General features: G+C 45.9%; 1 protein-coding gene across 1 annotated transcript; it reads right to left on the bottom strand.

The window, feature by feature from the left end:
• Positions 1 to 2,174: 2,174 nt before the first annotated feature.
• Positions 2,175 to 18,349, bottom strand: si:ch211-267e7.3 (ADAMTS-like protein 2). Its single transcript, XM_039004530.1, has 18 exons — positions 18,254 to 18,349; positions 12,464 to 12,645; positions 9,951 to 10,026; positions 9,100 to 9,202; positions 8,235 to 8,380; positions 7,814 to 7,937; positions 7,580 to 7,660; positions 7,147 to 7,322; positions 6,553 to 7,018; positions 5,923 to 6,280; positions 5,537 to 5,643; positions 5,104 to 5,230; positions 4,566 to 4,779; positions 4,019 to 4,174; positions 3,465 to 3,635; positions 2,864 to 3,040; positions 2,418 to 2,562; positions 2,175 to 2,333 (listed from the first exon to the last, which is right to left on the bottom strand). Exons 1-18 carry the CDS (start codon positions 18,347 to 18,349, stop codon positions 2,212 to 2,214), a joined length of 3,027 nt encoding a protein of 1,008 aa, XP_038860458.1. The 3' UTR covers positions 2,175 to 2,211.
• Between the last annotated feature and the right edge of the window lie 43 nt (positions 18,350 to 18,392).

Here is an 18,392-nt window from a genome sequence, read left to right as displayed (position 1 = left end):
ACAGCTATCAAAAGGAGACTGCATCACGGAAATACAACAGACAATTGGCAGTATTTCTCATGTACAAAATGCAGTGAAAATTGTTGATTTACCATACATACAGCAAATAAGGTGTCACCAAACCATTACGAAATGCAAAACAAGACTACTGCAAATGACATACCTCTGACATACGATAAGGCGCGATTCAGAAAGAACTGTTCTGTAATAGGCCCTACTTTATCATTATGTCAATCTTCTTCAGATTTTTGTCTATGGACAAATTCACTCTCAGTAACCTACCAAGATAATTCAAGACAATTTAAATACAGACTAATTGAACAGAAAAAGAACAGACAGAAACTCCCAGTCATACAACGGGTGCTGTATCCCAGTGCTATACCGAAACTGTTGAGTGAGTTTCAATGAGGATGGTAGTAATAGAGCGAGGGGAGAGACCTTAGCCATGCGAGTATTACCTCTTTTCAAATCAAATGATGAAATTCAGGTGGCGGCATACAAAAAAAGAGGAAGTGAAGGGGTTAACTTCACACTGAATGGACAAAAGCAGGCCATTGCTAAACTCTTGCCCCCCACTTGCTAACAACGTCCTCAAAGTGGGGTTGAACTGCGCTCAGATTACGCATGACATCATGAAACACTAATCCCGTGTACTTGCCAAAACGAGTGGTCATTACTTTTTTTTTTACTTTCCCGTCATCTCCAACTCAACACAACGGTCAAGAAAAAAAGGACAGGGTTGTCTAAGTTGTTAAGCCTTAACATTTCAGTCTGTGCTTGAAAGCCTGAACGACGCAATCATCTGAAGCCATTATTTCATGAACGTCTTTCCAGATTCCGTAGTTCTTCTGTGGCCACCAACGTTTATTGTATTACCTCTAACCATTATGTTCTCTTACTATGCTCTATAAGTGTTGTGGAAAAGTCCAAGGGAATGTACTATAGTAGCCTGGTAAAGCGGTGTAAACTCAAAAAACAACAACCGTGGAACTTCCAAAACAGCTTGGCTTTTATTTTCGGTCTTCCTAAAACAGCTGGAGACATACAGTACACATTTAGAACAATTACAGCAGAAGAGGTGGAGAGACCGTGCACTGAGTGGTCGAGCCACGGTTGGACGGTCGGACCGGTTGGTCTCTCCTGACCGTGGAGCTGTGGATCCAGCTCGATATACAGTCACGTAACAGGAGCTGCCTTTGGGGGGTTGTAGTGTTACTGAGCGGTTACTGAGCGGTTTGCGCCTGACACCCAGGGTATTATAGCACCTTTGGTGGGAGTTGGTCTGGCTCCCAGGGTTTTGGGCTTGGAGGAAAAGGGGGTAGAGAGGTGGAGGGGGTGGAAGGTCTTGGGTTAGGGGTGAGGATAGGCATGAGGTTCTGGTAGGAGGAAGGAGAGATTGGGGGACAATTCTAGCCTGGTCTCATCTGTATGTGCTTTAGGGAACCGCTCTCTGCAACGTTCCTTTCTTATCATTCCAAACGTGTACAGGTAACTGCCAAAATAATGGAAACACTTGAGTAAATGAGGGTTCTGGAGGCTCTGTTATGGTGTGTGGTGCTTTTTCCTGGCATGGTTTATGTCCACTCAACCCCTTAGAGGGCCAGGTAAATGCCAACCTATGGTGATCACCTTCAACCTATGGTGAATCATTTCTACCCAGATGGGAGTGGATGACATTGCCTCCATCCACAGGGCACGAGTGGTCACTAAATGGTTTGATGAGCATGAAAACGGTGTAAACCATATACCATGGCCGTCTCAGTCACCAGATCTCAACCCAAATGAACACTTATGGGAGATTCTGGAGAACCGCCTGAGACAGCGTTTTCCACCACCATCAACAAAACACTAAATTATGTAATTTCTCATGGAAGGATGGTGTCGCATCGATCCAATAGAGTTCCAGACACTTGTAGAATCTATGTCAAGGTGCATTGAAGCTGTTCTGGTGGCTCGTGGTGGCCCAACGCCCTATTAAGACACTTTATGTTGGTGTTTCCATTATTTTGGCAGTTACCCGTAGCTTTGGCATGAAAACAAGTCAGAGTTGGCTACAGGCCAAATAACTTCTGGAACCAGGCTATAGGACAAGTCTACAATCTAAAGGAAAAGAGTCCAGGGCACAGTGCAAGGTGTCCTGTATGGGGACTGTCTTCACATTCTGTGGGGGGCCATTGTGAGTGCGGGCCCCTGGCCTGTGGCCCCTGGCCCTTACGGGGCCTTGCTCTTACAGGACTGGCAGCAGGCCTTCCTGTAGTACCAGTGTGTACACAGCTTCACCTTCAGCACCAGGGCACAGTTGGCCGTAGCCTTGTCCTGACACACCTCTTCAACTGGGGGAGAAGAGGGGGGGGACAATATTACAGTGGCCATTTTGACAGACAGACAGTTAGGCAGACAGACAGCGTTCTTCCTACCTGGGGCCTCTGTGGGACAGGCCTGCACCTCACACGTCTGCCCGGCCTCAGGTTTGAGGGCGGAATCACAGCTGTGGCCTAGCTCCTCCCCCTGGTAGCACTTCACCTCCCGAACGTGCACCCCGCTGCCACATGTCTTACTGCACTGTGATCGGAGGAGAAGAAAAGCAACGGCATTACTCACACACAGGAACAAAAAGTGACAAGCGTCCACATTTTGTACTGTGCTTGAGAAGGGAGAGAGTGAGAGCATCACACAAACCCTGCAGTTATTCTTTCCCATCTACTACTAAACTATGACTTAAATACTGATAGAATGGTCTAAATAACAGTGGAATGAGCTAGAGGAGTCTGCGCTAGACAGAGTGCGATGGAGAGGAGTCCATTGATGGTCTTAAGTAAGTGAGTAACAGTGACAGCGGTTGGATCGCTCTAACGACATGTACCTGAGACCAGGAAGTGGTGAACCACTTGGAGCAGGGCCTCTGGAAGCAGGCGGAGCTCTCCTCGGGTTTGAGGGCGGAGTCACACGTCTGCCCGTGGAACTCCTTGAACACGCCGTCCTCCAGGCCTGAACACACCACCTGCCGCGTTTTCACCCCCCGCCCACAGGTGGTGTTACACTGGTGGTACACAGGGAGGGAGGAGAGGAAGATTGTCACAGCCACAGCCAGAGACTTCTCTGTCATCTTGCATGTAGTTCCTTTGTGGATCATACATTTCACACAGCGGTACATGCAGGTAAGAAAGGAAGACTGTTACGCCCAAAACCAGTCATCGGTAGTCCCGCATTCATTTTTTTCATGACCTTTTTTTTAATGAAGTTTTGTCCTTGCTGTAAGGCCTGGACTTGTTTGTTGCGTTATTACCATGACAATGTTTGTTTAACGCGGCTACGACAATGTTTGTTAAGCGTATTGAATCAAATGGGATGAAAATAGAAACGACTGAAGCTGAACTCACGGTGAACTCTCAAATAAAAGATCTGACTTGTATTGAGCCCTGCTAGGCAAGTCTTTCTTCTCCATAAAGCTACAGCACACTCACCTGTTCCCACTCCTGTTCCACCCAGTGCGCGGGGCAGTTCTTGTCCCCACAGGGGTACACGGCCAGGGGCTTGAGGTCCAGGTCGCACTGGCCGTCAGAGATCACGTTGCCGTTGCTGTTCTTGCACGCCACGTAGCGCGTCATCCTGCCCTCGCCACAGGCCCCTGAACACTTAGAGAGTACACAGACAGCCAGGGAGGGAGGAAGGGGAGAGAGAGACAGAGTGAGGGAGGGACAGTAAGGAAGAGTAAGAAGATGTATGAGAGAGACAGTACGTGATGACAGGGAAATAGAGAGAGGGAAACAAAGGGACAAGGAGGGAGAGCGTATTCAAGATCAAGAGGAGCTGTGTTGATTTCCTATCAATTATATATTATCAAAATACAATATCAAGATTCTTTATCAGCCCATATTGTTGCTGCCAAGGCCTAAGAACATGACGATCTGAGAGTAGTTGATGGTGTAAAGGAGTTTCTTCCTGACCACGGGAATACCCCTGGGTGTTAGCTGTGCCTAGGCTAAGACCTTCGTGCAGCCGAGGGTGGTTAACTCACAGGGCCCCAGTCCGAAACAGTCCACCTGCGGTCACAGGGCGGTCCCTCACACTCCTTCTCGCTGAGTGGCCGCGAGGATTCGTTACACAGACGTGTCTCCATGGAGCAGCGCACCTCCCGACTCCTCAAACCACGTCCCCCACACCGAGCGGAACACTGGAAGAGAGAAACGACCACACTGCCCTCCATCAACGCTCAGAGAACACTCACTATTATGATCCTTCAATTTAACTAGGCAAGTCAGTTCAGAACAAATTCTTACTTACAATGACGGCCTAGGAACAGTGGGTGAACTGCCTTGTTCAGGGGCAGAACGACAGATTTTTACCTCGTCAGCTCGGGGATTCGATCTAGCAACCTTTCGGTTACTTGCCCAACGCTCTAACCACTAGGCTACCTGCCGCCCGTGATCCAGCGATGAAGTATGATAGCTAACATTTTACAACTTCATATGGTTCCTACTGTTACCCAGAACACATACTTGAAGATCCATTTCTATCTTAAAGATTCCTTGACAGATACACCATTTTTAAAAACACACACACACCTCAGACCAGTCAGAGACTTCCCACTGTGGGCCACAGCCTTTGCTCTTGCAGGCCTTGCGTGCCATTGGTTTCTGCAGCTCTGCAGCCACACACAGCTCGTCGTACACAGAGCTGTCGAAGCCTGGAGCCATCATCTTCCAGCAGCGCACTGTACGGAACTGGTATCCCTCGCCGCACGTCCTCGAACACTCACTCCACCGACTGGTCTCCCACCTAGGGCGAAGACCCAGTCAGACCAAGTATAAAGGTTAGTAGAAGGCTTTAGCTCCGCTGGCTAACGCAATCTTATGGCATGCAGGGCAACCAGGTTCAAACTCCAGTCGGTCACAATTGTACCGGAGAAAAGTTATTATTTGTGTGAAGGGAACGGCAGACTGAATGCCAACGGGCATAACGTTTCAAAGGAGCTACAAACCCAGTCGTTATTCTGAAACCATCAGGTCCTAGCCAACGGAATACAATTCAGAATACTATTTAATGGTCCACAAGGACCCCAGTCTGATGTTGCAGTCAAACTGATCATATGGGATATCTAACCTGGGTGGACACTCCTTCCCGGTGCAGAACTCATGTGTGGGTTCAGGTCTGGTCACGGCGTCACAGTAAGTCTCATCCACCTCAGAGCCGTCATACCGGACGCACAGGGCGTAGGACGTGCTGATACCTGGCAAGGAAACGTAGACTACCATGACCAATATAATACCGAAACTCACACAGCTGTTGAACAGTCAGGGTTAAACAAAACATCCCAGTGAACATGTATCCTTTACGTTAAGTTGGTTAATGAGACTAAAGTATATTTAGTGAGAGGTATGATCAACCTGGAGAGAAGAGACACTAAGTGATTTGCCAGTACCGGTGCGTGTCTATGTTTGTGTAACGTGTGTGAGAATGTGTGTGTACAATGTGGGGGGTGTACGTGTGTGTGTGTCTGTGTACACTGTGTGTGTGGTGTGGCTGGTAGCTGCACCTGTGGTACATGTTGAGCTGCAGGGTGCATACGCAGATACCTTCCATCTGTACATGTCAGCAAGGCTGATGTCACGGTCTAGCAATCCCACCTCAAACTCATTGCTGCTGGAACGCATTGGGAGAGAGAGGGAGGAAGAAGGACAAAACCCGGAGAATGGGAGGAAGAGATCGAGGGAGAGGAGGAAAGGTGATTGAACGTCTGAATTGAACCAAATTGAACCTAGCAATGTATCTACTTAATATAAAGGTAGGTACCATCGGGGGGAAAAGCATGATGGTTATTCAATATGAAAATGCAAAGGGCCAACAAATAACAACAAACTAAAGCACATATAATGCGGCAGACCCCCCCCCCCCCCCCACCCTTCCACTAAGGCAGCTCACCTCTCTGTGTCGGGGGCCTGTACCGGCTCTACCTGGTGGAGGTTGACGAGGTTGGAACTCTCTGTCCCGTTGGGCTCTGGTTGGAAAAGGAGTCCATAGGGGGCGCTGTCCTCAGCCGTGGCCTCGTGGAGGTTGAGGCTGCCTGGGTAGATCTCCAGCTGGGCCAGGCTGTTGTCCAGGGAGGAGCTGGTGTTGAGTTCCAGGAGAGGGCAGAGGTTGGAGCCATCCTGGCAGGGTTGTCTGAAGCCACCTGGCTCAGAGACCAGGTCCAGGAACAGGCTCCTGTGGAGGGGCTTGGATGGTCGGTGGGTGCCATTGGGACCGGGAGAGTCGCCATCGATCAAGTTTGAGTCTGTCCCTTGTAAAATATTGTAAAATACATAGAAATGATTTCAGATCTCATTAAAAATTCTTCAGAACAGTCCCATTACAAAAGGGCATCAAAACTGTTTGCTGATATCCCGCAATAATATACTTCGAAGAAACTTCCCAACTAAAAGTGACAGACTACAGGCCAATGTCCTTGTACGTTACAGATACAACAATGTATGTACATTTGAAAGTTAAAACTCTCTGTAAAACAGTCAAGTGGATACACAGCCCAGATATCAACTTCCTACTCAGACTCACTGTAGTTAGCAGGTGCAGGATGTCCCTGGTCTCCTAGCTTATTCTCCAGGTTGTTGTGGTAGATCTCACTGGCTGGTCTGAACACCAGCATGGCTGGAGGTCGACTGAGGTTGAGAGGAGCCTGTAGTTCCCACACAAGACCTTCATGGTCATGATCCAGGTCATGGTCTACATCTGGAGGCTCGTCCGGGACCAGAACACCACTGTGGTTTCCCAGCTTCCCATAGTCCTCGCTGGCCTCAATCTCATTATCATTGAAGGAGAGTTCAGTGGCAGTGGCGTTGGCTATTGTTTCTTGGGCCACCAGGGGCCATGGTTCTGGGACCGCTGGTTCGACAACGGACAGTGCTCGTATCTGGACCTCCTCTGGAGGTGAGGCTACTGGGGTTGTTGTGCGGGCTTCTGGGGTGCGAGGTACGGTGTACTCGTATGTGATGTGGGGCATCTTTCCATTCAGGTTGTAGTACTTGTATAAAAGGGTAAGAGGCCTTTCAATCACATTACAACAAAGCCAACATGTCAATTGTCTATTTTTAGGACTCACTGGAAAACATGCCCTAGTTACCTACAGACAGTACATACCTAAATACCTACCATGACGTTTAGCCCCTGGTCAGTGGGTCCTTGGGCGATGATGTACTCAAATCCATCTGATAAGAGGTTAGCGGGTCTCCTGTACTTGAAGACTGTGCCAGCAACACGGAAGTTACGGGGATTGTCGATAATTGTGTTCCCATTGAAAAAGAAGTGTCCTGCTTCATCGGATAGGGCTGGAGGAAAGCAATACGATCTTATGGACAACAGCTGTAACAACTTTCTCGCTAAATTAATTTTGTTTTAGATTTATTCCACGAACCCAGACACGAGTTTTGATTGGATAGGGCCTATGGTAATCGCACGGAAATCAACAACAGCTCATATTTCTATGAAGGTTGTTCTGCTCCAAAACATGTTCCGCTTGTTAAGTTTCACAATTTCTAGTTACTGTATCCCAATAAAATTCAATACAACATGATCTGAATCTTACCCAGTATATTTTCGGTTTTCCGTCTCTCAATGATCTGGATGTCGGTGGCACCAACAGGAATGTTGGTGATAAACACATAACCTGAACCAAAGGGGAAAAAACAAGATCACCCACCTTTATTTCCAGGCACACTGTGAAATGGAGGTTAGGGCTCTTTGATTTTATAGATGTTTAGAAGGGCACTTAAAAAGGTAGGATATGCTGTAAAACCTCTTGATACTACTTAAGATATACCTAACTGTGTGCTCCCTTTCCGGTGAGATCCAGACACTCTGTAGCAGGAGCTGCCATTCCCGCCGCACACGCCGCACGTATCTACTGTTTTACTGGAGTAAAGCTTCCCGTCACAACCCACCGTCTGTAGTACAGGGCAGCCAGGGGAGAGAAGAGAAGAAAGTCCTCATGCGTTTGGGATCCTTTTCCTAACCCTGTGACCTGACCAGGAAAACTAGGTATATTGTTTGGCAGATGCTTTGAACCAAACGAGACTCAAGTGGTTAATTAGGTAAAAAATCTCCTGGCAACAACTCATTACAGACCTAGGTCCAAAGGGCATTGATTGACATTGCTTGGCAGATGCTTTGAACCAAAAGAGACTCAAGCGGTTGATCACGGAAAAAAATGTATGGTCCTAATACCGATCCCTGTGGCGCACCTGACACTGGCCCTCGATGCAGACGCCCTGGTAGATGCCGTCCCGGCAGTAGGTTCCGTCGTGGGCAGGGACCAGCAGCTGCCTCTCCCCTGTGGTGCTGGTGCACTGAAGGTCACACGGCTTGTTGGAGATACTGATGTAGTCATCTGGGCCAGGAAGTGACAGAGAACAACTTAAAGAAATGCTCAGATACTCTTAAGTTCGTTAAGGCTGTTTTGACGCTAGCTACAAAAGCCAGTCCCTGAGGTTATTGTCTAGAACGGAGATTTGATTAGAAAGGGATTGAGAAATTCACCCAAATGCGATTAGATATGAATGAGAATGTTTTTATTTGTCATGTCTATATGTCATTTACCTAGAAACCGAGACATAATAGTCTGAGTTTAAAGATGACATAAGCCTTGGACTGGGGCCTTAAAGCATGATGCAAGACGTTCTATGGAAAGGTACTCGTTTCCTGATTCTGGCAGGCAAGAGCCAAGCGAGGCAGACAAAAGAATGAAAGACAAAGAGACAAATGAAGGAGTAATCATGAGAATTTTTTTTTACATCAAATGAATGCAACTAGGCAAAAGCTTGAGAGGGAAAGGAAGAAGGAGAGAGAGAAATAGAAGGTGCGTCCCAATAATAGCTTCTTTCTCCTGAAGTGTGCACATGTTCAATACTTCCCACAAATCTAAAAGCATAGGATTGGTGGAGGCATGGGCTCGGGGGAGTCTTCACCATATTTCTTATACCAGTCATTTCCTTTTCGAATCAGTGAAGGTGAACAACCGCACACTTCTATAGGGAGGAGTTATAATTGGGACCTAGCAAAATAGCATTTTAGAGAACGAAAACCATCTATGACTAATTCATTGCTTACCTGGATAGAGGGGCACCCACTCATAGTGTCTCCTGCCGAAGGCTTTGGCGTTGAACTGGGAGCACTGCTGCTGCTTAAAGCTAACACTGGTACTGACGCAGGGCTGGGGAGAAAGACGAGAACAGCAGGATGAGACAAGAGTAAACCAAGTCTCAGAAACAAATGGAAGTAGAGTAGGCAAGGCATGTTTTTTGGACCGTGACACTGAAACATCTTCGGTCTAAAGCTCATATTCCCCTTTAACAGGGCAGTCCGCAGTCGATAACAATAACAACAGGGCACCCTGCCTCTGTTTTGGTAAAAAGCTGAGGGATGGGCCTGGAGAAATGTAAACAATCTTAAATGCATACAGTAGACTGAGCTTTTGATGCAAGGACTGACCATCCAAGATATCAAAATTACGGTTTTGAGCATATTTGGAGTCTATAGAGTGTTTGTTTACATGTATAATGTTTCCAAACATTGGAGTAAAACAAGCATATATTCTTGAATATATGATAGGGTACGACAGTTAAACTTAGCTCATCTGGGCTTTTAGTCAGGCGCTGGGCCATTTAGGGGGAGATTCCTCCCCAGATAAGCACCAGGGTTTGACTTTGTAAGATACCTGTATATTCTTCAAGAATCAATTAGTATATATGCTTAATTTATAAGTCCAAAGAGTATGTAGCAACTGCAGATTGCCCTTTTAAAGGGGTGCTGAATCAATGTAAACGTAATCCATTAGAAATGGGTTAGGGCAATGGTGCATAAGCTAATAGGTGCCGAGCAAAAACTGTTGTTGAGACTCAGTTGATACTCCCAAAAGGAGAGGAGAAAATTCACTTCATGGTGTTGGGGTAAAAGCATACCTGAAATGGACATAGCTGATACTGCTTCGGAGATCCGACACAGAAGGAACTGTTGATGTTCTGTGTGGCAGTGAGTCTGGAGAGAAAGGATTTTAAACATACTTATCTGGCATGAGCAGACACAATGGGATATTACAATAAAGATACCTTAGCTTGAGCCTTGTTAAGGGTCTTACAGTGTACTCCTTAAGATTTGTAAAGTGGAAGTGGCCTCAAAGGTTCACGATAAGCTCATAGAAGAAAAAGGTGAGTTACTCTAGTATCTCCACTGTGGTAATCCCTTTAAGGAGTCAGCCCTTCATGTTTAGCCTACTTTTCTAACATGAGATAGACACATCTAGCTCTCACAGTCTGAGCCCCACCTAGACTCCAGATGTTGAACGTTCCCAGGCTTTTTCAGAGCTTTCCCCAACACTCCTTCCACTCTTCCCCTCCAGATGTGGGTCTCCTCTTCTCTCTCTCTCATTCTCTCTCTCTCTCTAACACACCCTTTCCATCTCCCCTCTTTCGTTCCCTTGTTCTCTTTCCCTCTCTCCCTGTCTCTCTCTTTGTCTTCATTCACCCACCCACCCACCCACCCACCCACCCACCCACCCACCCACCCACCCACCCTCTCTCTCTCTCTTCTTTCCCCTCTCTCTCTCTTTACTCTCATCTCCCTCTTTCTCTCTCTCTCCCCACCCCCCTTCACCCTCCCCAAACCCCCACACCACACAGGGGGAGTGTTAATGGGCGCCAGGTGGAACAGCTCAAAGTCAAACCCTGGTGCTTATCTGGGGAGGAATCTCCCCCTAAATGGCCCAGCGCCTGACTAAAAGCCCTTTTATAAATATGGCTGTCACTCTGGCCAGACTGGCCCGTGTCATGTGGAACCGCTGACCGCCGGGATTGATGTTCATTCCACAGGACATTCCTCGGACCGCAAGAGGGTGCCCCGGAGGTTATTTGTCAGGGGGGGAAACGTCTCTTTTTCACGCTCTCTCTGTCTCTTTCTTTCGTTCCCTCTCTCTTTCTCTCTCTCTCTTGCTCTCTTTCTCGACCTCCTATTCTCTCAAACGAAAACTGGTGGGGTTAAAACCTATACTTACATCTAAGCCATATGGACATATGACGTTTTGTATTTGTCTCCCTAGAAACTGTTAATCCACATAACTGTCAAGTTAATGAAAACCCCAAATCCACCTTATTTAACAAACCCAGTTCTCAAACAAATCCATCAGCATTATTCCTTGAATCCTCCACAAACAAAACACATATACATGTTATATATTATAGTACATGTTATGTCACATACATGTTATATGTTATAGTACATGTTATGTCACACACACCAACAGCAGGGGCCGTCAGGCAGGATTGAACATAGACACTTCAGACCGGAGGTCATTGAGCCCCCAATTACCAGCCGTTTAAATGAACTCTGGAGTCAAACCCGCTGATGAGGACTGACACCCCCCAGTATGAGAAGTGGGTTCAGTTCAGGGTCAAACTGTGTGTGTGTGTGTGTCTGTGTGTGTTGTGTGTGTGTGTGTGTGTTTGTGTGTGTGTGTGTGTGTGTGTGTGTGTGTGTGTGTGTGTGTGTGTGTGTGTGTGTGTGTGTGTCTGTCTGTGTGTGTGTGTGTGTGTGTGTGTGTGTGTGTCTGTGTGTGTGTGTGTGTGTGTGTGTGTGTGTCTGTGTGTGTGTGTGTCTGTGTGTGTGTGTGTGTGTCTGTGTGTGTGTGTGTGTGTGTGTGTGTGTGTGTGTGTGTGTGTGTGTCTGTGTGTGTTTGTGTGTTAGCAGCACTGCAGCCTGTCAGTCCTGGTCAGACCACTGCTGGGAGACATTTCCGGAACACTTGGAAGTAAGTGTGTGTTGTAATGCCTACATTAGGCTGTCATAAGTGTAATAGTGTAAAGCGTGTCATAACAGTTTGTGACAGCAGGAAACAGGAAGCGTTTTATAAGTCTTGATTGGTTGACTCTGTGATGGTTGAACCTCAATTTCCAGGCTTCCTGAATGAGCCTTTGGAGTATGGTAGAATTGAATTGGAGTTCATTTTGGTAGCTGTCATCATAGCTAGTATGTTGTGGGAAATAGTGTCACTCTTACAGAAATCTCAAACAGTGTGTTATAACCCAAAAACAAATGTAAGTGTTGAGTCTAATTTTCCTCCAGGAGAGTATTTCACAAACAACATTAATGAGTTGGCAAGCTAACTTTTCAAAACTTTTTTTTAACCAATTTGAGTAGCCATAATGATTAGCAGCCTGACTCCTTGGTCCCACTGGCCTAGTTAATTCTAGCATTGGGTTGGCTCTCTACTGCCTAAAGACCATAGCAGGCAGTGGCAGCTTCAGAGAAGTGATGGCTAGTTAGGTTCCCAAGTTTTGCCTTTATTTCCTGACCAGGAAAAACTGGTTGTAGAAATAATGTACGGCCCGCACACGCGATTGCTCCAGCACATACCTTTTTGTTAGGCAACGTTTCAATCCAAGAGTGGATCTTCGTCAGGTCAGTGATGGTGTATCTTTACCTCTGCTGCAGACAGTGTCGTTCCTGAGAGCGCACCCCTCCTCCACAGGTCCTGGAGCAGGTGGACCAGCTGCTCCACTCTCCCCACCACTGGGCCACCTCGTCGGGCTGCTGTCCCCGGCTCTGGTGCCTCTGGCTGTGCCGGCTCTGCCGCTGGACCTCCTCCCTCCCGTCACTACTGTCCTGGCAGAGACAGAGTATTTTACATGTGTATTACACTGTATGTACAGTATGCACATGTGTGTGTGCGCGTGGGTGCTTGTTGCGTGTGTATGTCCGTCTCGATGTAGTTTAGGTTGTCCAGAACTGTTTTGTCTCTTCTTCTCTCTCCCCATAAGGAAAGCATAAGGGACAGTTGTGTTGTTTCCTATACGTGTTGGGAAAAGCCCTGTAGCTCTAACAGTAGGGTTGCTGTGCAGACTGCAATTGGCAGCAGCAGCTGGCTGGACTGTTCCATTAAACCCGAGCGGGTACGGAAAACGAAAAGACCGAAAATCACTTTAGGTGGCATTCGCACAAGATTCCCATTGTAAGTGTTCTGTCTGTGTGTAAGAGTAAGGGCAGCAAGCAACACAGTAACATGATTGACTTTGCTATGCTTCCTCTGTTCCTGAAGTGTGTCCTCCCTGCATGAATAAGCACACACTGGGGAGTGTTTCCCTAAACCATTCAGTGAACACATTGCGACCACTTATGGTGCTATGGTACACTTTCCACCGGACAAACCTGTTAACACGTGTTTGGATACACAGACTGAAGCAGAGTCCAAAAAGGCTGCTGCTACCTCCTGGGGTATGCCTTAAAACCTATAGACATTCAGAGTTTATTCCAAGTGGTGAAAGATGCAGGGGTGATACAGTTTACTTCTGTGACTTAAAGGAAAGCAGAAACCTAACCAAAACCTGTAATCCATTTAGGAGGGAGAGAGAGGGGGAAGGAGAGAGAGAAAGGGGGGGGGGGGGGGGAGAAAGAGAGAGAGAAAGAAAGAGCCTAAAATTCAAAACAGAGCTGGTGGTTGGCTATGAATATCTTTTCTTTACAGAGGTAGAGACAGGCCAAGACTTTTAAGAGCATTACTGTGCTTTTGATGAGTTAGAGAGGTGGATGAGAGACTGGAGGGAGGAGGAGGAAGAGAAGGAGGGAGGGAGGGGGAATGGAGACAGAGGGAGGATTGAGGGCTGCTAAAACGAGTGCTAGATGAAAGGGCCAGTGACTGTCTGTGAGTAACTGAAGCTGACTCCTGTTGTCTAGACTTCAGGTTAATCGTAGCCCTCTAAACCTGACCATTAGAGTGCATTAACAGCACACAGACACTGCCATGGCTGGCCACACTGTTCTAGGGCCTCGGATTTCTTCCCAATGATTAATGTTTCACACTCAATATTTCTCAAGAGTAGAAACTGTGGTTATAGAACCTATATTCATCTGCACATTTTGAATGATTTGCAGCCATTTTTGGGTGGTATTTTTAGGTTGCCTATAATTTTAGTTTTATAATTTTGGGAAGACTTGTGTTTGCATGTTTTGCTGGCCTATAGTCTATATGACAGCCATATAGATTTCACAACACGCTCATTTTACATCACCACAAATTTGAATACAAGAACTGGTAATGAAAAAAAAGCAAAAAAAAGCAACAAAAAAAAAAGCAAAAATCCGAAAAGACTGACAGTTCTGTAACTCAACTAGGGGGACTAGATGCTTGTCCAAACAAGAATGTGCAAGCCCCATATGTTTCTCTGAATGCCTTCTGGATATCTAGGAATCTAAATAGACTATTTAGTTTTTTTTAACGTTTTAATGCACCAGGCTCTCAAACAATGGACCTCCCGGGAAGTACAAATTAGTATACTTTTGGAGGCGGCGGAGTCCGGTGGGGGGGATAATTGTGCATGGGACAGTTGTATTACAACGTTACTGGAGTTAAGCGGGTCAGCTGCTGCCGCGACCGAGCACGGGTCAGGTGGATGCCATGTGGATGATTCAAGAGGCTGAGTTGTTACTCATACATCAAGAATGGACACGAACCCTTGGAAATGGAAAACCATATCGTTCATAAATGCTGTTTTCACGTATGTAGACGGTTTGAAGCATGTCTGTAAAATGTTCCCGTAAATCTTTTTTCAGAAGCTGTGTTATAACATAGTTCCCTGATGTTGGTTTGAGGTAAACTAGCCGCGGCTACTTTGTTAGCCCATAGGATCCTCTTGTAATATCCCATGTCAAACGTCTCCAGATTACCTTCCTTCAATTTGAACTGAAGTACAATCCAGTACCGTATCCTTCCTCGTCTTCCGCCCCTGCCTCATTAGTTTTAGTCCAGTGGACCACGAAGCTCTCTAATAATGTGCAGCTACTTCAACAGCTTCGGAAATGCCAGGCAGGCAGAAATAAAGACTCCAGCTGGGGCTTTGATCTTAAAGCATAAAGAGTCTAGAAAAGGAGTTCGGCATGAAGGATAGCGGAAAAGAAGGCGCAAAACCTAGACTTCACTAATAGCCTACAGTACCGAATGGATTGAAATTGTTGCAGGCAAGCATGGGTTAGTAGGCTAGTCTAGAAAACAGCGTAATCTCTTGCCATTTGAATGCTTTCACACAAATACCGGCATACACGAGCAGACATTTGCGTTGAGAACAAGGATGTTTGAAGCGCACGGCTTTATGGATAAGATAAAAACAATTTTTGAATGAAAAGTATGCGATTTACCTTAATGTTGCTGGTGGATGCTCTCTCAAAAGTTCCGAATAGGAAGACAGCGCTGTGAATAAGAATAATACCGAATCTTGCGCTCCAAAAACAGTACATGGTTCATTTAGGAACAAGGAGACCTCGCCCCCCCAACCTTAACCACAGCTTGAAAGGGAGGCTCGCACTAAGAGGTCTATTGGGAAGAAAATCCTTGATGCTTTCTTTAATGGCTTTACAACCTGCTGGCCCGAAGGGAAAAGGGGGTTGGTCAAGCCGGCTTTGATTGACGTTGTAGACTTGCAGAACCTTGTACCCTAAATCTGAAACCCACTTCTGGCTCTTTCAATAGTGACTACCTCCACCAGGGGTAGTGGGATAGTTATCCTGTGTTTGTGTGTCTGTCTGTGCGTGCATGAAAGAGCCAGAGAGAGAGAGAGTTTTGGGACCATAAACAAGAGTGTTTTGGCACCATAAACAAGAGAGAACATTTTCACATCGATTTGCCTATATTTATAGGGTGTAGAGAAACAACTATTGATAGTATAAAAAGGGGAAAGACCTATGGTGTTATGATGTAACACAGAATGGGGAGGTAGTAGGGTAGTTGAACTCACATCTCATGTGGGCTTATGCATAAGGGAGTGACCGAAATTTACACAATTGTTACCCGGAGGAAAATGGGGGAGGGTCATGATTTTTCAATTTCCAGGGGAGGGTCCTGTCATTTGTAATTGATTAACAAATCTAACGCAATGGTAAATCTATGCGCTGGCGGTAGGTAGCGCTATAGGTCCGGTGGTGTGTAACAAATATTTTTGATATTTTCACAACCAAAAATTTTCAGTGGGGTGCTGGTGGCACAAAAGGACTAGGTTTTGATGAATAAACCAGTTGTGGGTGTGTCAGGCTTGGCCACTCACTGGCCAATCAGAACGTGCTCCATGGCTAAATATGTGGTTGCTTCAAGTTGTGTATTTACTGTCTTTTATGTATTGCATTTGAATCAACTCCAATTACAATGTTAGTCCATTATAGTTTGTTTAATCGTTTACAGAAATTAAATAACAAAATCTAGACGCATCCCATCTTTGCTAAATATCTTAACTTGAACCTGTTTGCAGTCCACATTGTTCTAAGTAATTGCATGGCTTCATTGTTGAAATATATGCATAGCATTCGCGCTGATATAGGGGCTAGGCCTAGTGTAAATGACATTATGGATGAGCATGAACATGCCAAACGTTGTCAATTAGCAAGATACAATTCATTATTGATAAGGCCTAAAAAGAAAGCAAATAATTCAAATAAAATTCGAAACAAAACAACAACTTGTTGTAAATAGCCTAAATACACTATGTCTAAATACACTTACAGGCACAATAATTACTCCCTGCGGGCATGTAATAGGCTATTAAAACAACGCAGACTATGGAGGGTTTTAAGCACATCCAAACTTTTCACAGTAGCTGAACAGAGATCCAATTTAAAGAAAAAGGGAGAATGTCCACTCACCTTTAGAGTGCTCCTAAATATAATGTTTTGTATACATATTGGAACCACCATACAGAACGCTTTTACACTTCTCCAGAAGCTGAATTGCATGCGCATCATGGACGTTTTCACCATATAACCAGGACGGTGTCATTTATTCTATGTTGGGTTTGAATAAAATTGGACGAAAAACAAGCAATCTGTTCGTTTTTTTTCTCAACAACAACAATAAATTAATATAAAATGTAATGATGTCATAAAATCGGCAGGATAAAAAAAACGAAGCATTGCTGTTGAACCAGCCTTCATTATAGTAGGCCTAGGGTAAGGGTAGCCTACAGAAGGATTTGGGTTTAACAAATGTGAAACGGCAACAAGCAATTTTTACAGGAAAATAACTTCTAAATACGAAGTTTACCGGTATTCACAGAGGTTCTCATCTCTCGTTTCATGATGGGTATGGACACACGTAGCCTTACATCCAGGCTGTATCACATCCGGTCGTGATTGGGAGTCCCATAGGGCGGCGCACAACTGGCCCAGCATCGTCCAGGTTTGGCCGGGGTAGGCCGTCATTGTAAATAAGAATTTGTTCTTAACTGACTTGCCTAGTTAAATACATTTATTTTTAAAAACATCATGGAGGGGACTGATGTCCTGTTCAGTTTGAGAGGGAGAGCGCGAAGATGAGAAGGAGGACCGGAGGTAAGCTTGCTACTGCTAGAATTTATTTTAATAAAAAAATATGTTTAGTTGCCCTTATTGAAGCTATTTATCAGAGTTATTGACCTCACAATAAGACATATTCGAGTAATTTACATAACTTTACATTAATATGAAGCAGCAGCCGTGGAGATGGACAGTGCATGGGTGCTGAAAGTTGGCTAATTTGAGAAGTCCTCATTCATTTAAACAGTCTTCATTTTAATATGACTTTAGGCTATTACCAAGAGGGCTTTGTGTTGGAGCCTATTTCTTCCTATTCAATAAATAAGAGGTCGATCTACCTGTTTCACAGACTAAATTATAGTCTAGTATCCATAGATTTTGTCAACCAATTCCGTCAGTCACCATGCACTCCTCAAATATCTTAGTGTCAGTGAGTGAAGGGCTTAAAACCAGGGCTCGAATTGAGGGGTATGTGAGGGTATTGTGGCTTTTCACTTTGTTCTCAGATTAGCTGTTATTTGGAGCCATGGGGTCTGCTAGCTCAGCGCTAGGGGTACTTAGCAAGGCTCCGTCCCCAGTACATCCATGTCCATACAGGGCAACCATATCAGGAAAGGACACGCACCCACTGTGTGTCGTCTGCCTGAGTCTCGAACACATGGAAGCAGCATTCAACGACCCCCGGTCATGCATCCATTGTAAGGATTTTGCTGCTAACACCATCCATCGGAGAGTGCACAGAGCAGCCCAATGTGGTTCGTCTCACACACTGCCTTCGAGCGGGGAGACTACCTCACAGACCAAGCCCTCATGGGTCGACGACATGGATGGCTATCCCAAGGACCTTCACCCACTTTTCCAGGGCTTGGCCCCGGAGGAGGGGGAAGGGGACCTCGTCATCAGCGGAGGAGGAAGAGGACAAGGAAGCGCAAGTCGTTACCTCTAGGCCCTCTTCTGCCCTTAGCGGGGTATCGGTAGAGGATGACAGATATTTGGCCAGTGATGTCTTCAAATGGGCAGCGACCACACTCACCATTGAGTGGCCTGAACCCAGAAAGGGACTGGTAGGACAGAAGGAA

The sequence above is a fragment of the Salvelinus namaycush genome, chromosome 11, assembly GCF_016432855.1.
Source record: "Salvelinus namaycush isolate Seneca chromosome 11, SaNama_1.0, whole genome shotgun sequence".
Lineage (NCBI taxonomy): Eukaryota > Metazoa > Chordata > Actinopteri > Salmoniformes > Salmonidae > Salvelinus > Salvelinus namaycush.
The sequence above is the reverse complement of the archived record's forward strand: the minus strand, read 5'-3'. Positions and strand labels throughout refer to the sequence as shown.

Coding starts and splice junctions, on each gene's coding strand:
- si:ch211-267e7.3 (XM_039004530.1), bottom strand. CDS start 18,349: ATGGTGAGTGTGGTCGCTGCCCATTTGAAGACATCACTGGCCAAATAT. Junction 8,381..9,099: donor GTGGGTGCCCCTCTATCCAG/GTAAGCAATGAA, acceptor TTCCTGGCCCAG/ATGACTACATCAGTATCTCC. Junction 3,041..3,464: donor TGGAACAGGAGTGGGAACAG/GTGAGTGTGCTG, acceptor GTGTACCACCAG/TGTAACACCACCTGTGGGCG.